Below are 21,171 nucleotides of genomic sequence, written 5' to 3' on the forward strand. Positions count from 1 at the left end.
AATTTATGGCTTGAGGCGCTTTCTAAATGTACTCCAAGCATGTGGCAAAATTTTTGTAAACATTGTGAAAAACTTATTTTGGCAGATTGGGAAAAATATGGGAAATCTTTCGTAAGAATCTATAACTCCTTTCATTATTTCGCTACGTGAATCTGATTCAGAATCTGAATTTGAAAATGATGGTGATGATACAGATTTTCATAGCGAAATAATGGAAATGGAGTGAATTGTAGCTTGTCGGGGGATGATATTTTTACGCATCTTTCGTTCTAAATTTACCAAGGTAGTATGTGAAAACTACCTGACGTACAACAAAATAAGTATAATTTTACTTAGATCATCCACGTTGTTACTTTGCACCAAATTTTAAGAATTTTTATTTTTTTTTGTAACTCTTCATGGACCTGGAGAAGGTGTATAGTAACGTTCTTATTAATAAGCGTTTGGAAGTACTTAGTAAAAGTAAAATCATTCAATTTAAGGCCGGAAAAATGTTTCAGAAGAGCTAAACCCATCAAAGCACTAGAGCAAGGTTGTTGTCTTTTACCAACCCTTTTAGTAATCTTAGAAAAGTGAAAAAAGAAGTTGGAAGATAGGCTGTTCACAAAGGTCGAAATTTCCATTTCTAAGAAGAGTGGGCGAATGTTTAAGTAAAATTTTAGTGTTTATTCCTTACATATGAAATAAACACTTGCAAAAAGGCGAATAACTGTTTTAAATAGCGTAAAGATTTACGCTTACTAAGAAATGGATACCGTTAACTTGATCATTGCTACTGAAAAATGAAAGTATCGGCGACAATGTTTATATTTCTGCCATATTTTTTAAACTTTAATTTAATAAAACATGACCTAACGAAAAAAGTTCAGGGAATTTTTATTCTTCTGCATCGAATACCAATAGACATACCACAAGATTTTCATGACGAACCCTACTATATAAAGATCGTGAGGGTTCTTATAAATAAATCAATGATAGGTCTTCTAGGCAACCCACAAAACACCGGTTGGATTAAATATACTACCCTCATGTTATTGTTTTTCTCTTCCAATTAAGGTCTAATGCCATGCTTCCTTTTTAACGTGTATGGGTGTACATAGGTGTTGGTTGTTTCGGTTTCGGTTGATAATTCCTATTTATTTATTTTTTTTTTTAATTAAATTTTATTGTTTCTGAGATCGAATTCTTTCTGGTACTTTCCAAAAGACGCGTGTCAACCAAAGGTAAAGAAGAGCTGCTATTTAATGTAATACTTTTTTGTTCAAGAATCGAACTCAACATTACTGGAAAAAAACGAAGAGGAGAGAACAATTCGTTTGAAAACATCTTCCTAATCTCGTCAATAGCATTTTAATGACTAACGGATATAGTTCCGAAGAAAATTTAGCACTGCATCTTGAAAATAAATATTTTCAAATGGTCTCTAACGACACTTTAATCGGCGATCCGTACTTTGAGTACCTACAAACGTTTTCAAAACAATGCCCCCTCATAAAACAGGCAATTTCAGAATTTGTATAAAAGGGTTGTGAAATTAGTAGCCAAATTCAGTGTGTGCCTTCAGTTCTCGGCCTTCACGTTGTGTATTGAAATCGATATTCTGGTGAGTAGATTTCTTAGGATTTTAAAATTTCATTTATGAATAAATATTCAATGCTACATCAGGTCATCTGTTATTTTTTTTTAATTTACTGTCAGGCCACATGAAACTTGCAAACAATTTTTTTTATTTTCGTTTACGGAACTTGAGCTTTGTGTACGACTTATCTACTAAAGAGTTATTGTTTCCAGAAAACTGTTCCTGTTTTACGAAAAAGACAAGAAGACAGAATGACATCGTACCTGGTTTATCCCAATTATTTTGACGAGGAATTTACGTATTTGAAAAATTTCACGAAGGCTCTGAATGGCGAGGATAGCCCTTTGCACCGATCGATTTTAGACGAAAGGTACGAAACGATAATAATAATAATAATAATAATAATTGATTGTGGACTAAATAAAGGCTTACATTTTGCCTTTTTTTCTTAATATGTGTAGTCATTTTTTCACAACAAGAAACTTAAAACATGTTTAAAACGATAAAGTTGTGTATGGAAATATCAAGACCAGTTCAATTATAAAAAAATAAGGATGAGAAATATCGTAAAAAAGCTCCATTGTGTGTTTTCTTTTCAAGTTTTTTGATTCATAATGTCTTTATTAAAATCAAAATATGCCACAAATTATTGAAAAATACGTCGAATAATTTTAACAGGAATATCAGAGGAAAATTAATGACATATTGCTTAGCAGAGTTTTTAGCAAAAAACTAACGATTAAGTAATCTATTGTTAAAGAAGTTAACTTTTACGCAATGCGGTACTATCAAAAAACCGAATTAGAACTGGGGAACTATAATATTTTTACTCTAGTCAGGATCCAGAATTCAATACACATGATTAAAAATTCATTGTACTTAATATTGTTAATGCTTTGTTAATTAATAAAACTAATAAGCATATTTATAATAATAATAAAAATTATATAAAATACAGTTTTTATAACACGTATAACTAGCTAAGTAATACTACTTATCCCAGAAAGGACGTGTTTTAAAAAAGTAACTTCTCCCTAAATTCTTTACTCGAAAAATGGTTTTAATACAAAAAGTGCTCGTATATGTGTTCATTTGCCGAGGGCTAATATTTTGTCTTTTTTTTTATATAACATAGCTACCTTTCCACAACAAGAAACTTAAAACATGGTTAAAAAATGGTTACATTTTTGCAAGGAAATATGGATTTTGCTATTATAGAGCGGAGTCTAATTGCAAAATCAATATTTCCTTATACAAATTTACCATTTTAAGTTTGTTGTTCTGAAGAGACGACTATGTATATTAAGAAAAAAGGCAAAACATAAGCCCCGCCCACCCGCCCTATCTCAATTGTGATGATTTTTTTTATTCACCTTGAACCAAGAGGGCGGAACTTAACTGCAAAATATTTATTTCTTTACAAGAAATTAAAAATATGTTTTTGAGTACCTATCGTGTTGTTCAAAGAATACTAAGTATACATATTAAGAAAAAAATTACGCCATACCCATTGTTAGTGCCTCTGGCGGGGACCTGTTTCACCCCTCTCCACCCGTAAGGGTGGGAGCCAGGGCCACCACCACCTTGAAACACAGGGAATTTCATTCACTATTCATCATTGACTCTTCAAGCACTCTTCAAGCGGTTAACATAGTCCTTATATTCAATCTCTGGACCTAACGGTCATAATATCATACTCGCTCTAGAACACACTTGTTATTTATTTAATAAAACTATAAAACGACTGTCCGCTGCTCTTATTCATCATCCATCAAACTTAACATGGTCCTTCGAGCCGGATCAGCGACAGAAAATCAGTAACAGTGATAAGTGATAAGTGTAGTTCGATAAATCATCATCGCTTGGAATTCAATATTCCACCTAAATCATCAAGTATTCAAAAATCGGTAACGGCCGCGAGTGCAGTGCAAATCATCGAGGGTCATTCATCAAGAAACTCAGGTAGGCTTTAGTTTTGTCCATTTTGCGTAGTTCATTATTCTCGTACTGACGATGTCGAATAACGAATCTCTCTGGAAATTTATCGTTCTTGTTAACGATGTACATTCACATGCGGAGTTCATCTCGGAAGTTACAAACCACCAAAAAATAGGCGAGTTAAGATGCAGGTTGGAAGATTTGAAACGGGTACAATCTAACGTACAAAATCTTATAGTTGAACATAAATCGGAAATCGTGGTATTTTTAGATGACACGAGTAGCGAAGAATCTAACAAACCCGCAGTTTATAATCTCGGACCCGTGCAAACCTATATCCATGAAATATCGGAATTATATACTGCTCTAATCAAAAAAGCCGATTTGTTGTATCATCTTCCTTTCCCGAATGCTTTTAACGTAAATACCAACCATGCTCATCTCGAAAAACGTTGTGAAAATCTAAAACCCATAAAAGTGGACAACATGCTAAATGGAGAACCCATTAAACTTCATAAGACTACCAATGCTCCGGTTAAAGTGCGGTTTACCCCTGCACTATTCATTAAGTATAAAACTATCGATAACAAAAAAGTCATTATTTCAGAAACGCATAAGTTAATACCGAATTCTCACAAATTATTATCAAATTCAATATCAAGCAAACCGAAAAATCATCCGGATAATAATTCTTGCAACTCTGTGGGCATGTCCCAAACTAAGATAGATAGCACATCCAATCCAAAATCAGACACCGCGTTAGTTCCAATAAAAAGTCCTACAGATAATTTGAAAGATTGTAGCTCATTATTGGATATCGGTAAACAATGTGAATCCAAAACCAAATATTTGGGTAAATCATTAAAATCAAACACAAAGAAGGTACAAGTAAGCAATAATCAATCAATCCCGTGTTTTATATGTTCCCAAATGCACAACATCTTCAATTGTACAACTTTTTTAAGTTTAACGCCCAACGATAGAGTGGAACAAATAAAGAAAATGAATCGTTGCTTCAATTGTTTAAGAAGTAATCATGTCGCGAAAAATTGTTACATATCAAGGCGTTGTAAACAATGTCATAAGAAGCACCACACGCTTTTGCACGCAGAAACAAACAATAACCTTCTCAAAAATGAAATCAAAAATAAACCAGATGAGGATTCCGATAATCCTGAAGACACCTCGAAATGTAATTTAGCTATTCCGTCTAGTGTACTTTTATCCACCGGTTTGATTCGCGTAATGGGCCAATCAGGTAAAGTAAAAGAATGTCGCGTTTTCTTGGACATCGGGAGTCAATCTCAATTCATCACCGAAAATTTGGGCAAGGCTTTGGAATTACATATTCATAGCATCAACACGTCAATCGTAGCAATTCTTGATAAAAAAAAACATTCAGAAAATGCCGAACTTAAAATACAAAATCATTTTAGTAAAAATCCACCGGCGCATCAGAATACCGCGCTGGGGTTGATTTTTAACGGCAGTTTTGGGCATTTAAGAAATTCCCGTCATCGCAATATTAGTTTGAATAAAATTATTTCTCATTTGTTTGAAGTTGAGACTGTCAAAACCGGAAGCAGGTTATTAAGCAAAGGTCTTAAAACCTCTGTATTTGCAACCCCTTTTCAAAATACCACCGGCCATTCACCCGATGGTCGTTTCGTAATTAAACTCCTCTTTTCGGAAAAGTTGGGTCGTTCCACCGTCCCTTATTTCAAAAATCCACCTCAATTAAGAAATTCCCAAGAAGGGGTTCTCCAACCGTTATTGTTCGCAGAGGGTCGTAATCATAAACTTACCGAGGGTTTTATTGTCTTTCTAAGGAAGTACCTAGACCTTGTACACCTGAAGGTACTTAACGAAAATTCGTTAAATAATACTATTTACCTGCCACACAATTGTGTTTCAAATCTCCATGTTTCTTCCAATAAACTCTGCGAGGTTGTTGACCGTTCAAATCTTAGCTCAAACAATTTAAGCCTAAATGACAACTTATTAACCGGCCCCGGTTTTCAACCCGAACTTTTAACTACGTTAATTCATGTCCTCACATGCGACATATCGAAAATGTACCGGTGCGTTTGGCTTCACTCTCACGACGTCACAAATTTCGTAGGTACTAGGCGCAAGCTAAACGAATTGCTAGTAGGGAAAGAATTTCAGAATAAGCTAAAACCAGAAAATATCAAATGGACTTTAATTCCCCCGCGTGCGCCCAATTTTGGTGGTTTGTGGGTAGCGTGGATTAAATTCATAAAAACTCACATCCAGCGCATTATCGGAGACAACCATCTAACGTACGAGATGATGTATGCGCTTTTGGTCAGGATTGAAGCTGTCCTGAATTCGCACCCTGTGACGCCGCTTTCCAGCGACGTTACTAATTCAGCCGCACTGACTCCGGGCCATTGTCTTGTTGGCCATCCATTGACAACTCCAGTAGAAAAGGAATACACTACTATTCCTGTCAACATCCTTTCCCGTTGGCAATTGAGTGAATCCTGTCGCCAACATTTCTGGAAGCGCTGGTCCGCGGAATATCATACGACGCTGCAGGGGAGATCCAGGTGGCAAACCCTCTCAAGAAACGTTCCCGGCACTGGAGCGCTGGTACTACCGATCAAAGAAGACAACCGGCTCCCGTTGCGGTGGCGATTACAACGAATAGTGCAAGTGCATCGCGGCAAAGACGATCTGGTTCGCGTAGTGTTTGTGCAGTGTCGAAATTGCATCATAAAGTGCGCCAATTCGGAAACGGTATTTCCATTTACTAATTCGGGCTCTGGTTATCTGTTAACTCATTACATACACACTACTGTAAATAATGTCTGTCCACTCGTATTGTACCTGATAAAGAGTTGTAAATCTCTCTTTCAGGTGTATTCCAAGTACCTATAAATTATATTCATTCTTATTGTATGTGGGCAACTTGTTGTAAATCGCTATTCTTAGTTTACTGCCCATATTGCATAATCACTGTTAATCCATTCTATACAATGTTAATTGTAGTAAATCTTACTCATGTATTCTCATTTGAATTGATCATTATGATATCATGTTATCACTCTAACATTCTATTATTTGGTATTAAAACAATGTAATTGTTTCAAGGCGGGGGGTATGTTAGTGCCTCTGGCGGGGACCTGTTTCACCCCTCTCCACCCGTAAGGGTGGGAGCCAGGGCCACCACCACCTTGAAACACAGGGAATTTCATTCACTATTCATCATTGACTCTTCAAGCACTCTTCAAGCGGTTAACATAGTCCTTATATTCAATCTCTGGACCTAACGGTCATAATATCATACTCGCTCTAGAACACACTTGTTATTTATTTAATAAAACTATAAAACGACTGTCCGCTGCTCTTATTCATCATCCATCAAACTTAACACCCATACCCGCCCAAATCTCAATTCTCAATTGTGATGAATTTTTCATTCGGGCTTAATACCACGATCCGTTTCTTTTTATATATAACCCAATACCCTCAAAAACAGTCCCTTCGCTATGCCACCAAAAACCAAACTATCTCAATTTTACAGGGTCTATCTCCTGCAAGCGCAGCTCGAGGACCCGTCGGTGGACGTCAACGTGCGGAATCAAAACATCGAATCTCCACTCCTCTCCGCCCTCCGTCTCCAAAACAAAGAGATATCTCTCAATTTAATGTCTAAGTTAGTTGTGCACCCAAATGTGGACGTCAATCTACCGGATTACCACGGGGACACGCCTCTTCATGAAGCGGTCAAAAACGAGACGTCCTTAATCAGCGAAGTAATTTTAACCACGCTCCTCAGAAACCCCACGGTCAAAATCAACGTGAAGAACTATTTGGGAGAAACCCCTTTACACGTGGCCAAAACCGTGGCAGCCGCACGACAACTCGTTGAAAAGGGAGCCGACATAAATCGGAGGGATGGGAGCTACAATACTCCGCTACACAAACAGGTAAGACTGCGAAAGTTTGAAGATTCCTTGAGTAATTTTGTCAATAATAGGTCAAGAATCCGGAGGTATGCGACTTCCTCCTGCGCCAAGGCGTTGAAGTCAACGCGCGGAACATCAAAGGGTTTACTCCTCTGCATGAAGCCGTCTACTACAAGGTGGAAGAAACCGTGATTATGCTCCTGGAGTACGGAGCCGACGCGAATTTGGAGAACGACTACACACACAAGATCACGCCTCTGCAGATAGCATGCAGAGTTCATGCTGCTGAAAGCATCAAATCTTTATTGTGGGAGAAGACCAAGCCCAAGTATCTGCTGTTCGCCGCCAGTTACGACAGTACCCAGGTGCCCCAGATCCTAAAGGATTGGTCCACGCTGTCGAAAGAAGAAGACGAACTTGTTGAATTCCTACTCGAATTGATAATCCTTTTAAAAAGCTGCGACGATCTGAGAGCGGTGACGTGCGGTCGCTTAGTTACCGACCACTTCTTCAGCGTCGTTCACCTGCTGAGTCCGTGCAGCTGTCAAAGAATCACCAAGAAGTTCGTCGAGTACTTGATTAAATCCTACTACTTGGAACGCTCTCTTCTCAGCTTCGTCATAAAAACGCACGATTATTCCAGACCTTCCAGTCTCGAAGAAATAACAAGTGTGGTGGACGTGCTTGTTCAAAAAGGCGAAACCGTGGACTTTTCCGACCTCGAATTCATATACCTGCAGTTCGGGGACTGCGACTTACTCCACGACCTCATCAAAACTAACGTCACTTCGAGGAGGCGCAAACTGAAACAAGTTCCGTTCTTCATTAAGGCGATTTGGAATGTCGCGAACGACCCCAAGAACTTAATGGAGGCAAAATCTTTGACGGACATTAGTGTCATGGACTTTCATAGTATTCACACCTTGGCGAGGTACTGTACCTTGCCGCCACTCCTCTTCAAAAACTTCCACAATACGTACAAAAACATCATCAAGTACGAAAAACCCGAGTTATGTACGGAGGAGATGGAAGTCTGTTTGCAAGACATCAAGGAGAACATCGGGATTCCGAGTTTGTTGGAGTTGAGTAGAAATGCGGTGCGTCCGGCGTTATGTAGAAGATATAAGCTAAATAGGGCGGCCGAGTTATACGCTCTGCTGAAAATGTTCGGACTTCCTCCAAGGCTAATTTCCATTATTATGATGGAAAATCCGCTGTTTTACCACATCGAAGCGCCTACGTACCTGCCTTACACGAGGGCTCGATATTACTGGTGATTTTTGTTTATAGGCTAATATTGTTAAGTTAATTTTATTTGTACAGTTGTTAATAAAAAAACGGTTGACCAGATTTTGTTATTTTTCGAAAATTAATTTAAATTTCCACTATCAATTTGCAAGAACACGTATTTCAACTTAGGTTGGTGCAGCAATACTAGTAATAACGTTTTATATTATTATTTTTGCATCACCCTGTATAAGGAAATCGAAAAAATTGGTCTAGAGAGTTTAGACAGTACTTCCTTCGCTGTCGAAAACGTGACGACGGCATGCCTATTATGTTTTTAATTTCTCATTACTGAACGTCAGTTGATGATTTTAAAATCCATACCACGACATAATAATAATAATATATTACTTTATTATAACTTTCAAGTGTCGGTCATTCATTTACTTTTTTGATTCACCTGTTTAAGCAAATCTAAAAAATATGAATGCAATGATTAAAAGTGTTCACATTTTGCACATTTGCGAAAGAATTTATTCGGCAAAATTTTGAGATGCCGTAATCAATTTTTTGGGGTTGACAAACAGATACATTTTCATTAAAAAGTTACCATGCTTACAATAACCTCAAAACGTCAAGATTTTAAAGTATTCAGTTTTACAATATTCTTGATTTAATCAATAAAATAAATTGAGTCAGTCATTAATTTTTTTCACACACCCCGTATAAGCAAGTCTAAAAAATATTTATGCAGTGATGAATCACAATTATAGACTCATCAAACTTTGCACAATGCACATTTAAGACAGCATTTTTCGGAAAAATTTTGGTGTGGCGTGATCAATTTTTTAGGGGGGGGGGGGGGGCATGAGCAAATATATCTTGATCAAAAATTTACCGTGCTCATGATAACTTTAAAACATCTCCAAGATTTCAAATTTGGTTTTGTAGTTCCCGAGTAAATCAATTAAATAAATTTACGCATTCATTAATTTTTTTGAGTCACCCTGCATACGCAAATCCACAAAATATTAATGGAATGATAAATTAGAAGTACAGACTCACATATTTTCTACGTTTTAGATAGTATTTATTCGGCAAACTTTTGAGGTGAAGTCATCTATTTTTTGGAGGGGACTAATACGAGTACATTTTGAATAAAAAATTACCATGCTTATCATAACTGTAAACCATCTGCAAGATTTCAAAGCATTCGGTTTTGCAGATTCCAAATTAAATGTCAAAATGTTGTTTCCTAATTTTGATTTTTTTTCCAAAAATCTGGACGTTTCGGATAAAATCTCAATTCGGAGTCATAAACTACATGTGTAAGACTATGTTATTTGATACAATTTAAAACCCGTTTACTAAGATGTACAATTTTGAAGTGACGTCATCACATTAGTAGTACATGATTAGACAAATTTTGGTTAGCGTTTTACCATCTATGATATACCTAATATAAATACAAAGTTTGACAACAATCGGTCCAGTACATTAGGAAATTATAGTCTAATAAAAATCCGGGACAGCATACATACGGACAGACAGACGGACAGACAGAAACGGGAGACCTATTTCTTCGTCCTCTAGGGGTCATGATAGGTCGAGAAAATGCAAAAGTAGAGAGTCGGCCGACGGACTCGATTACAAAACTTCCTTTGTTTACGCTCGGGAAGTAAAAACAGCCGCATTTTATCTTAGAATATATTTTAGAAAATAAACTTGTTTCGACTTTTCCCAATATTTTTATTGCAATCAGAATTTTACTTACTCTTCCGGTTTCAGTTGCCTCTGGTGAAAGATCGTTTTCAAAATTTAAACTTGCTAAAAATTATCTTCGATCTGCTATGTCACAAACAAGACTTTCTGACTTAGCGATAAAATCCATAGAAACAATATTTTAGATAGTTTGGATTTACGTGATTTAATAGCCAGTTTTTGCAGAAAGCAAAGTTCGCAAAATGCAATTTTTATGGTTTATTTTAAATCAATATTTTTCGTATGTCTGTATATAAGACATCTTAATAAACACGTCTGTACTTGTACCTGTGTTGTTTACAAATAAATATTATACATACAAAAATTATAGTTTTGCCTATTTTCTTAAAAAGAGGGGCGTAAAAATAATGTTTGCACACGGGCGGTCAAAACTCTAGGCGCGGCCATGAATGTATTTAAAATTTTGTGCAAAACTGTATGAAACTGACTCGACTTTTGTAACATGAATGAAAGACACTATATGATATAAATAAAGTTATGACTGTGACAAACAGGTTTTTAAATTACTGAGGGTTATTATAAATAAATCAATGATAGGTCTTATAGGCAACCCACAAAACACAGGTTGGGTTAAATATTCTATCCTCATGTTATTGTTTTTCTCTTCCAACTAAGGTCTAACGCCATGCGTCATTTTTAACGTGTATGGGTGTATATGGGTGTTGGTTGTTTCGGTTTCGGTTGATTATTCCTATTTATCTTTTTTTTTTTTTTTAATTAAATTTTATTATATCGGAGATTGAATTCTTTCCGGTACTCTCCAGAAGAAGCGTGTCAACCAATGCTAAAGCAGAGCTGCTATTTAATGTATTACTTTTTTGTTCAATAATCGAACTAAAACTTACTGAAAAAAAAAACGAAGAGGAGAGAACAATTAGTTTGAAAACATCTTCCTAATCTCGTACAATGGCATTTTAATGACTAACGGATATATTTTCGAAGACAATTTAGCACTGAATCTTACAAATAAATATTTTCAAATGGTCTACAACGACACTTTAATCGGCAATCCGTACTTTGAGTACCTAAAAACATTTACAAAACAATGCCCCCTCATAAAATAGGCAATTTCCGAATTCGTATAAAAGGGTTGTGAAATTAGCAGACAAATTCAGTGTGTGCCTTCAGTTCTCGGCCATCACGTTGTGTCATGTCACACAACGTGATGGCCGATATTCTGGTGAGTAGTTTTCTTAAGATTTTAAAATTCCATTTTTGAATAAATATTCAATACTACATCAGGTCATCTGTTATTTTTTTTTTATTTACTGTCACGCCACATGAAACTTGCAAACAATTTTTTTATTTTCTTTTACGAAACTTGAGCTTTGTGTACGACTTATCTATTAAAGAGTTATTGTTTCCAGAAAACTGTTTCTGTTTTACGAAGAAGACAAGAAGACAGCATGACATCGTACATGGTTTATCCCAACTACTTTGACGAGGAAGTTACGTATTTGAAAAATTTCACGAAGGCTCTGAATGGCGAGGATAGCCCCTTGCACCGATCGATTTTAGACGAAAGGTAATAAACAATCGATAATAATAATAATAATAATAGATTGTGGACTAAATCAAAAAAATTATCAACGCTTTTCAAAATTCTTAAAACCGTTGCTAACTTTATTTGATTTTCCAAATTCCATTATGTCATTGTAAGATAAATACGCAGCGAAGGTATGCGTCGTTTACATTATCCGCTGACGTTGCTATTCGTCTCAAAAACAGATTAGGTATTATTACTACAAAGGTTTACATTTTGCCTTTTCTTAATATGTGTAGTCATCTTTTCACAACAGGAAACTTAAAACATGTTTAAAACGATAATTTGTATACGGAAATATCAAGACCAATTCAATCAATTAAAAAAATATGGCTGAGAAATATCGTAAAAAAAGCACCCTTGTATGTTTTCTTTTCAAGTTTTTTAAGTCATAATGTGTTTATTAAAATCAAAATAGACCACAAATTAATGGAAAATACGTCGAACAATTTTAACAGGATTATCAGAGGAAAATTAATGACATATTGCTTAGTAGAGTTTTTAACAAAAACTAACGATTGAGTAATCTAATGTTAAAGAAGTTAATTTTACGCAATGCGGTACTATCATAAAACCGAATTAGAACTGGGGAACTATAATATTTTTACTCTACTCAGGATCCAGAATTCAATACACATGATTACTAAAAATTCATTGTACTTAAATATTGTTAATATACCGGGCATTTTTTTTAAAACTGAACATAGGGCTATGTTCAGTTTTAAAACGACGCTGTGAATTCAGGAACATTGTTGGTTGCATAACCACGAGAAATCGTTTGAGTAAAGCAGAGCTTTTTCACCGAAACTACAGCGTGTTATGCACATGGTCAACAATAAACAAAACCATAAATACGACAAAAATTTTATAAAACAAAAACTAAATTTTATAACAAATATTCGAAATGACCGCCTCCCTGTTCCAAGCAATAACCAAGTCTGTGATGGAATCCTTGCACTGCATTTCGTACGAAATTTGGATTCAACTCTTGGCAAGCTCTGACTATTCGTTCCTGTAACTCCTGAATTGTTTGAATTTCTACGTGATCATAAATTGTATTATGTAGGTGTCCCCAGAGAAAAAAATCATTTGGCGAAAGATCTGGTGATCGTGCAGGCCAAGCTACAGGACCAAATCTCCCTATCCAACGTTCACCAAATACATCATTTAAATAATTCGTAACTATTCTACACGAATGTGCTGGTGCACCATCCATCTGGAACCAAATATTCTCAATATTTAGTGGTTCAATTTCAGGAATAATATGGTTCCTTAAAAATCTAAGAAATTTATTTGCATTTAAATTGCCATCAATAAAAAATGGTCCAATGAGCCTATTGTTTATTAAGCCAGCCCACACATTTAGTCTTTCTTGTACTTGATGGCGAATTAAATTTTGCACATGAGGATTTGTGCGGGCCCAGTATCTGTAATAAGAACATTTTGGCATAAATAGCATTGAATAATAAAATTGTAGAAAATCTAACCGATAATTTTGTGAATTAACTTCGCCATTCCTACTAAATGATGCCTCATCTGTAAACATAATGTTTTCTAAAAGTTGTTCATTAGTGTTCAGTGAGTTAAACATCAATTCACAAAAATCCGTCCTCCTTATTTTATCCTCTTCAGTGAGGTATTGATGATTCCTAAATTTATATGGTTTAAATCGGCATTCCTTCAAAACTTTTCGAATTGAGAATCTGGAAATACCGAAGTAGTTACTCATTTGCGTTATGGTGGATATTGGTTCCTCTTCAGCGTAGCATAATACGTTTAATTTCATCTCTTCGGTTAAAATGTGACATCTACTATTTCTTTGATGATGGCTATTGACGACACATCCTCTTGCATTAAAATTTTTAATTATGTTCCAAATTGTTGCGAGAGACGGAATTGGCCTAGTAGGGAGTTACTGTATGGAAAATAAATCCCTTACAATTCGCATGCTACTACCAGCTTGGTACCATTGCAGTATTTGAATTTTTTCTTCTGTCGAATACATTGTGTGCAAGCAGTTTTGACATTTTAGAAAACATTTCAAAGCATTCTATTTGATTCTACTTTTTTAAACGATGGAGTTGTTGTAATGTTGGTTGCATTACAGTTGCAATTGACTGCGTCGTTTTAAAACTGAACATAGGCAGTGAGTATAGAGTTAAGTTAAAATATATAGTCACTGACATAGGGATATGTTCAGTTTTAAAAAAAATGCCCGGTATATTTTGCTTTGTTAATTAATAAAACTCATAAACATACTTATAACAATAATAAAAAATACATAAAATACAGCTTTTGTTTAACACGTATAAGTAGCTAAGTGTATCTACTACTTATCCCAGAAAGGAGGTGTTTTAAAAAAGCCCTACGTCCAGTAGCTTCTCCCTACATTGTTCACTCGAAAGACAGTTTTAATACAAAAAGTGCTCGTATATGTTTTCCTTTGCCGAGGGCTAATATTTTGCCTTTTTATTTTAATATAACATAGCTACCTTTTGACAACAAGAAACTTAAAACATGGTTAAAATGGTTACATTTTTGCAAGGAAATATGGATTTCGCAATTATAGAGCGGAGCCTAATTGCAAAATCAATATTTTCTTATACAAATTTACCATTTTAAACATGTTTTAAGTTTGTTGTTCTGAAAAGACGACTATGTATATTAAGAAAAAAGTCAAAACATAAGCCCCGCCCACCCGCCCTATCTCAATTGTGATGATTTTTTTTATTCACCGTGAACCAAGAGCGTGGAGCTTAACTGCAAAATACTTATTTCTTTACAAGAAATTAAAAACATGTTTTTGAATATCGTGTTGTTCAAAGAATACTTACTATGTATACTCAGAAAAAAATTAAGCCAAAGATTAGGACCCATCTTTTTTCATTCGTTGTCAGATCGAGGGGCAGGGCTTAATACCACGATCCGTTTCTTTTTATATATAACCCAATAACATCAAAAACAGTCCCTTCGCTGCAGCACCAAAAACCAAACTATCTCAATTTTGCAGGGTCTATCTTCTGCAAGCGCAGCTCGAGGACCCATCGGTGGACGTCAACGTGCGGAATCAAAACATCGAATCTCCACTCCTCTCCGCCCTCCGTCTCCGAAACAAAGAGATATCTCTCAATTTAATGTCTAAGTTAGTTCTGCACCCAAATGTGGACGCCAATCTACCGGATTACCACGGGGACACGCCTCTTCATGAAGCGGTCAAAAACGAGACGTCTTTAATCAGCGAAGTAATTTTAACCACGCTCCTCAGAAACCCCACGGTCAAAATCAACGTCAAGAACTATTTGGGAGAAACCCCTTTACACGTGGCCAAAACCGTGGCAGCCGCACGACAACTCGTGAAAAAGGGGGCCGACATAAATCGGAGGGATGGGAGCTACAATACTCCTCTGCACAAACAGGTAAGACTGCGAAAGTTTGAAAATTCCATGACTATTTTTGTCAATAATAGGTAAAGAATCCCGATGTGTGCGACTTCCTCCTGCGCCAAGGCGTTGAGATCAACGCTCGGAACATCAATGGGTTTACTCCTCTGCATGAAGCCGTCTACTACAAGGTGGAAGAGACCGTGATTATGCTCCTGGAATACGGGGCCGACGCGAATTTGGAGAACGACTACGCCCACAAGATCACGCCTCTGCAGATAGCATACAGAGTTCATGCTGCTGAAAGCATCAAATCTTTATTGTGGGACAAGACCAAGCCCAAGTATCTGCTGTTCGCCGCCAGTTACGACAGTACCCAGGTGCCCCAGATCTTAAAGGATTGGTCCACGCTGTCGAAAGAAGAAGACGAACTTGTTGAATTCCTACTCGAACTAATAATTCTATTAAAAAGCTGCGACGATCTGAGAGCGGTGACGTGCGGTCGCTTGGTCACCGACTACTTCTTCAGCGTCGTTCACCTGCTGAGTCCGTGCAGCAGTCAAAGAATCACCAAGAAGTTCGTCGAGTACTTGATTAAATCCCACTACTTGGAACGCTCTCTTCTCAGCTTCGTCATAAAAACGCACGATTATTCCAGACCTTCCAGTCTCGAAGAAATAACGAGTGTGGTAGACGTGCTTGTTCAAAAAGGCGAAACCGTGGACTTTTCCGACCTCGAATTCATCTACCTGCAGTTCGGCGACTGCGATTTACTCCACGACCTCATCAAAACTAACGTCACTTCGAGGAGGCGTAAACTGAAACAAGTTCCGTTCTTCATTAAGGCGATTTGGAATGTCGCGAACGACCCCATGAACTTGATGGAGGCAAAATCTTTAACGAACATTAGTGTCATGGACTTTTATAGTATTCATACCTTGGCGAGGTACTGTACCTTGCCGCCACTCCTCTTCAAAAACTTCCACAATACGTACAAAAACATCATCAAGTACGAAAAACCCGAGTTATGTACGGAGGAGATGGAAGTCTGTTTGCAAGACATCAAGGAGAACATCGGGATTCCGAGTTTGTTGGAGTTGAGTAGAAATGCGGTGCGTCCGGCGTTATGTAGAAGATATAAGCTAAATAGGGCGGCCGAGTTGTACGCTCTGCTGAAAATGTTTGGACTTCCTCCACAGCTAATTTCCATTATTATGATGGAAAATCCGCTGTTTTACCACATCGAAGCGCCCACGTACCTGCCTTACACGCGGGCGCAATATTACTGGTGATTTTTGTTTATAGGCTAGTATTGTTAAGTTAATTTTATTTGTACAGTTGTTAATAAAAAAATGATTGATCAGATTTTATTATTTTTCAAAAATTAATTTAAATTTCAACCATGAATTTGCATGAACACGTATTTCAACTTAGGTTGGTGCAGCAATACTAGTAATAACGTATTATATTATTATTTTTGCATCACCCTGTATAAGCAAATCGAAAACATTGGTCTAGAGAGTTTCGACAGAACTTCCCTCGGTGTCGGAAACGTGACGACGGCATGTTATATTATGTTTTTAATTTCTCATTACTGAACGTCAGTTGATTTTAAAATCCATATCCACGACATAATAATAATAATATATTTAATAACTTTCAAGTGTCGGTCATTCATTTATTTTTTTGATCCACATGTTTAAGCAAATCTAAAAAATATTAATGCAATGATTAAAAGTCTGTTCATATTTTGCACATTTGCGAAAGAATTTATTCGGCAAAATTTTGAGATGCCCTAATCAATTTTTTGGGGTTGATAAACAGATACATTTTCATTAAAAAGTTACGTCAAAACGTCAAGATTTTAAAGTATTCAGTTTTGCAATTCTTGATTTAATCAATAAAATAAATTGACTCAGTCATTAATTTTTTTCACACACCCCGTATAAGCAAATCTAAAAAATATTTATGCAGTGGTAAGTCACAATTATAGACTCATCATACTTTGCATAATGCACATTTAAGATAGCATTTTTTTTTTAATTTTGGAATGGCGTGATCAATTTTTTAGGGGGGGGATGAGCAAATATATTTTGATCAAATATTTACCATGCTTATGATAACTTTAAAACATCTCCAAGATTTTAAAGCATTCGGTTTTGTAGTTCCTGATTAAATCAATGAAATATATTTACGCATTCATTAATTTTTTGGAGGGGACAAATAAATATATTTTGAATAAAAACTGATCATGTTTATCATAACTGTAAACCACCTGCAAGATTTCAAAGCATTCGGTTTTGCAGATGCCAAATTAAATGTCAAAATATTGTTTTCTAACTTTGATTTTTTTCCAAAAATCTGGAGGTTTGGGGTAAAATCTCAATTCGGAGTCATAAAGTACACGTGTAAGACTATGTTATTTGATACAATTTAAAACCCGTTTACTAAGATGTACAATTTTAAAGTGACGTCATCACATTAGTAGTACATGATTAGACAAATTTTGGTTAGCGTTTGACCATCTACATGATATACCTAATATAAATACAAAATTTGACAACAATCGATCCAGTACTTTAGGAGATTATTGTCTAATAAAAATCCGGGACTGCAGACAGACCGACAGACAGACAGACGTAAACGGGAGACCTATTTTTTTGTCCTCTAGGGGTCATGATAGGTCAAGAAATTGAAAAAATAGTGAGTCGGCCGACGGACTCGATTACAATACTCCCTTTGCTTACGCTCGGGAAATAAAAAAAAAACGCATTTTATTTTAGAATATATTTTAGAAAATAAACTTGTTTCGACTTTTCCTAATATTTTTATTGCAATCAGAATTTTACTTACTCTTCCGGTTTCAGTTGCCTCTGGTGAAAGATCATTTTCAAAATTGAAACTTAATAAAAATTATCTTCGATCAACTATGTCACAAACAAGACTTTCTGACTTAGCGATAATATCCACAGAAAATATATAATATTTTAGACAGTTTGGACTTACGTGATTTAATAGCCAGTTTTGCAGAAAGCAAAGTTCTCAAAATACAATTTTTATGATCAATATTTTTTGTAAGATATGTTAATATAATAATTATTTATCTTATTTTTTTCATTAAATTTCATTGTATCTGAGATCGAATATTTTCCGGTGCTTTCCGGAAGAAGCGTCTCAAACAAAAGTAAAGAAGAGCTGATATTATATGTAATACTTTTTTGTTCAATAATCGAACTGAACATTACTGAAAAAAAAAACGAAGAGGAGAGAACAATTAGTTTGAAAACATCTTCCTAATCTCCTCGATGTCATTTTAATGACTAACGGATAGTTCCGAAGAAAATTTAGCACTGCATCTTGAAAATAAATGTTTTCGAATAGCCTCTAACGACACTTTAATCGGCAATCCGTACTTTGACTACCTACAAACATTTACAAAACAATCCCCCCTCATAAAATAGGCAATTTCCGAATTCGTATAAAAGGGTTGTGAAACTAGGAGACAAATTCAGTGTGTGCCTTCAGTTCTCGGCCATCACGTTGTGTGATGGCCGATATTCTGGTGAGTAGTTTTCTTAAGATTTTAAAATTTCATTTTTGAATAAATATTCATTACTACATCAGGCCATCTGTTATTTTTTTTATTTACTGTCACGCCACATAAAACCTGTGAACATTTTTTTTTTTTTTTATTTTCTTTTACGAAACTTGAGCTTTGTGTACGACTAATTTATTAAAGAGTTGTTGTTTTCAGAAAACGGTTTCACGCTCCTCAGAAACCCCACGCTCAAAATCAACGTTAAGAACTATTTGGGAGAAACCTCTTTAGACGTGGCCAAAACCGTGGCGGCCGCACGACAACTCGTGGAAAAGGGGGCCGACATAAATCGGAGGGATGGCATCTACAATACTCCGCTACACAAAAAGGTAAAACTGCGGAAGTTTGAAGATTCCTTGACTATTTGTCAATAATAGGTCAAGAATACCGATGTGTGCGAGTTCCTCCTGCGCCGAGGCGCTGAGATCAACGCGCGGAACTTCAATGGTTTTACTCCTCTGCCTGAAGCCGTCTACCACAAGGTGGAAGAAACCGTGCTTCTGCTCCTGGAGTACGGGGCGGACGCGAATTTAGAGAACGACGAATTGATCATTCTTTTAAAAAGCTGCGACGATCTGAGAGATCACGAAGAAGTTCGTCGAGTACTTAATGAAATCCTACTATTTGGAACGCTCTCTTCTGAGCTTCGTCATAAAAACGCACGATTATTCCAGACCTTCCAGTCTTGAAGAAATAACGAGTGTGGTGGACGTGCTTGTTCAAAAAGGCGAAACCGTGGACTTTTCCGACCTCGAATTCATCTACCTGCAGTTCGGCGACTGCGACTTGGTCCACGACATTATCAAAACTAACATCACTTTGAGGAAACGCGAGTTGAAACTAGTTCCGTTTTTTATTAAGGCGATTTGGAACGTTGCGAACGACCTCACGTACTTGATGGAAGCAAAATGTTTAACTAATATTAGTGTCATGGACTTTTATAGTATTCATACCTTGGCGAGGTACTGTACCTTGCCGCCACTCCTCTTCAAAAACTTCAAATCGATATTCTGGTGAGTAGTTTTCTTAAAATTTTAAAATTTTATTTTTGAATACTACACATGAAACCTGTAAACATTTTTTTTAATTTTCTTTTACGGAACGTGAGCTTTGTGTACGATTTATCTATTAAAGAGTTATTGTTTTCAGAAAACTTTTTCTGCCTTACGAAGAAGACAAGAAGACAGCATGACATCGCATATGGTTTATCCCAAATACTTTGACGAGGAAGTTACGTATTTGAAAAATTTCACAGAGACTCTGAATGGCGAGGATAGCCCTTTGCATCGATCTATTTTAGACGAAAGGTAAGAAACAATCGCTAATAATAATAATAATAATAATAATAATAGATTGTGGACTAAATCAGAAAAATAATCAACGCTTTCCAAAATTCTTAAAACCGTTGCTAACTTTATTTGATTTTCAAAATTCCATATGTCATTGTAAGATAAATATGCAGCGAAGGTATGCGTCGTTTACATTATCCGCCGACGTTGCAATTCGTCTCAAAAACAGATTAGGTATCATTACTACAAAGGCTTACATTTTGCCTTTTTTTCTTAATACGTGTAGTCATCTTTTCACAAGAAGAAACTTAAAACATGTTTAAAACGATAATTTGTTTACGGAAATATCAAGACCAGTTCAATCAATTAAAAAAATATGGCTGAGAAATATCGTAAAAAAGGCTCCCTTGTATGTTTTCTTTTCAAGTTCTTTTAGTCATAATGTATTTATTAAAATCAAAATATACCACAAATTAATGCAAAATACGTCGAATAATTTTAACAGAAATATCAGAGGAAAATTAATGACATATTGCTTAGCAGAGTTTTTAACAAAAACTAACGATTAAGTAATCTATTGTTAAAGAAGTTTTACGCAATGCGGTACTATCATACAACCGAATTAGAACTGGGGAACTATGATATTTTTACTCTATTCAAGATCCAGAATTCAATACACATGATTACTAGAAATTTATTGTGGTTAATATTGTTAATATACATTTTGCTTTGTTAATTAATAGAACTCATAAACACATTTATAATAATAATAAAAAATATATAAAATACAGCTTTTGTTTAACACGTATAAGTAGCTAAGTGTATCTACTACTTATCCCAGAGAGGAGGTATTTTAAAAAAGCCCTACGTCCAGTAACTTCTCCCTACATTTTTTTTACT

General features: G+C 35.8%; 2 protein-coding genes across 2 annotated transcripts; both read left to right on the forward strand.

The window, feature by feature from the left end:
• The first annotated feature begins 1,688 nt into the window (after positions 1 to 1,688).
• LOC135133366 (uncharacterized) lies at positions 1,689 to 8,769 on the forward strand. The gene is made up of 3 exons (XM_064061757.1): positions 1,689 to 1,949; positions 7,068 to 7,473; positions 7,524 to 8,769. Exons 1-3 carry the CDS (start codon positions 1,831 to 1,833, stop codon positions 8,727 to 8,729), a joined length of 1,731 nt encoding a protein of 576 aa, XP_063917827.1. The 5' UTR covers positions 1,689 to 1,830; the 3' UTR covers positions 8,730 to 8,769.
• A 2,972-nt stretch (positions 8,770 to 11,741) lies between these two features.
• Positions 11,742 to 16,749, forward strand: LOC135132646 (alpha-latrotoxin-Lp1a-like). The gene is made up of 3 exons (XM_064060793.1): positions 11,742 to 11,986; positions 15,015 to 15,420; positions 15,471 to 16,749. Exons 1-3 carry the CDS (start codon positions 11,868 to 11,870, stop codon positions 16,674 to 16,676), a joined length of 1,731 nt encoding a protein of 576 aa, XP_063916863.1. The 5' UTR covers positions 11,742 to 11,867; the 3' UTR covers positions 16,677 to 16,749.
• Positions 16,750 to 21,171: the final 4,422 nt, after the last annotated feature.

The sequence above is a fragment of the Zophobas morio genome, unplaced genomic scaffold (genome assembly GCF_036711695.1).
Source record: "Zophobas morio isolate AGI-343-1 ecotype UQ-CSIRO unplaced genomic scaffold, CSIRO_AGI_Zmor_V1 ptg000021l, whole genome shotgun sequence".
Lineage (NCBI taxonomy): Eukaryota > Metazoa > Arthropoda > Insecta > Coleoptera > Tenebrionidae > Zophobas > Zophobas morio.

Excerpts from the sequence above, each read along its gene's own strand:
- LOC135133366 (XM_064061757.1), top strand. The coding sequence starts at position 1,831 with ATGACATCGTACCTGGTTTATCCCAATTATTTTGACGAGGAATTTACG. Across the intron at positions 1,950-7,067 it reads CGATCGATTTTAGACGAAAG|GGTCTATCTCCTGCAAGCGC; the intron begins GTACGAAACGAT and ends TCAATTTTACAG. Across the intron at positions 7,474-7,523 it reads ATACTCCGCTACACAAACAG|GTCAAGAATCCGGAGGTATG; the intron begins GTAAGACTGCGA and ends TGTCAATAATAG.
- LOC135132646 (XM_064060793.1), top strand. The coding sequence starts at position 11,868 with ATGACATCGTACATGGTTTATCCCAACTACTTTGACGAGGAAGTTACG. Across the intron at positions 11,987-15,014 it reads CGATCGATTTTAGACGAAAG|GGTCTATCTTCTGCAAGCGC; the intron begins GTAATAAACAAT and ends TCAATTTTGCAG. Across the intron at positions 15,421-15,470 it reads ATACTCCTCTGCACAAACAG|GTAAAGAATCCCGATGTGTG; the intron begins GTAAGACTGCGA and ends TGTCAATAATAG.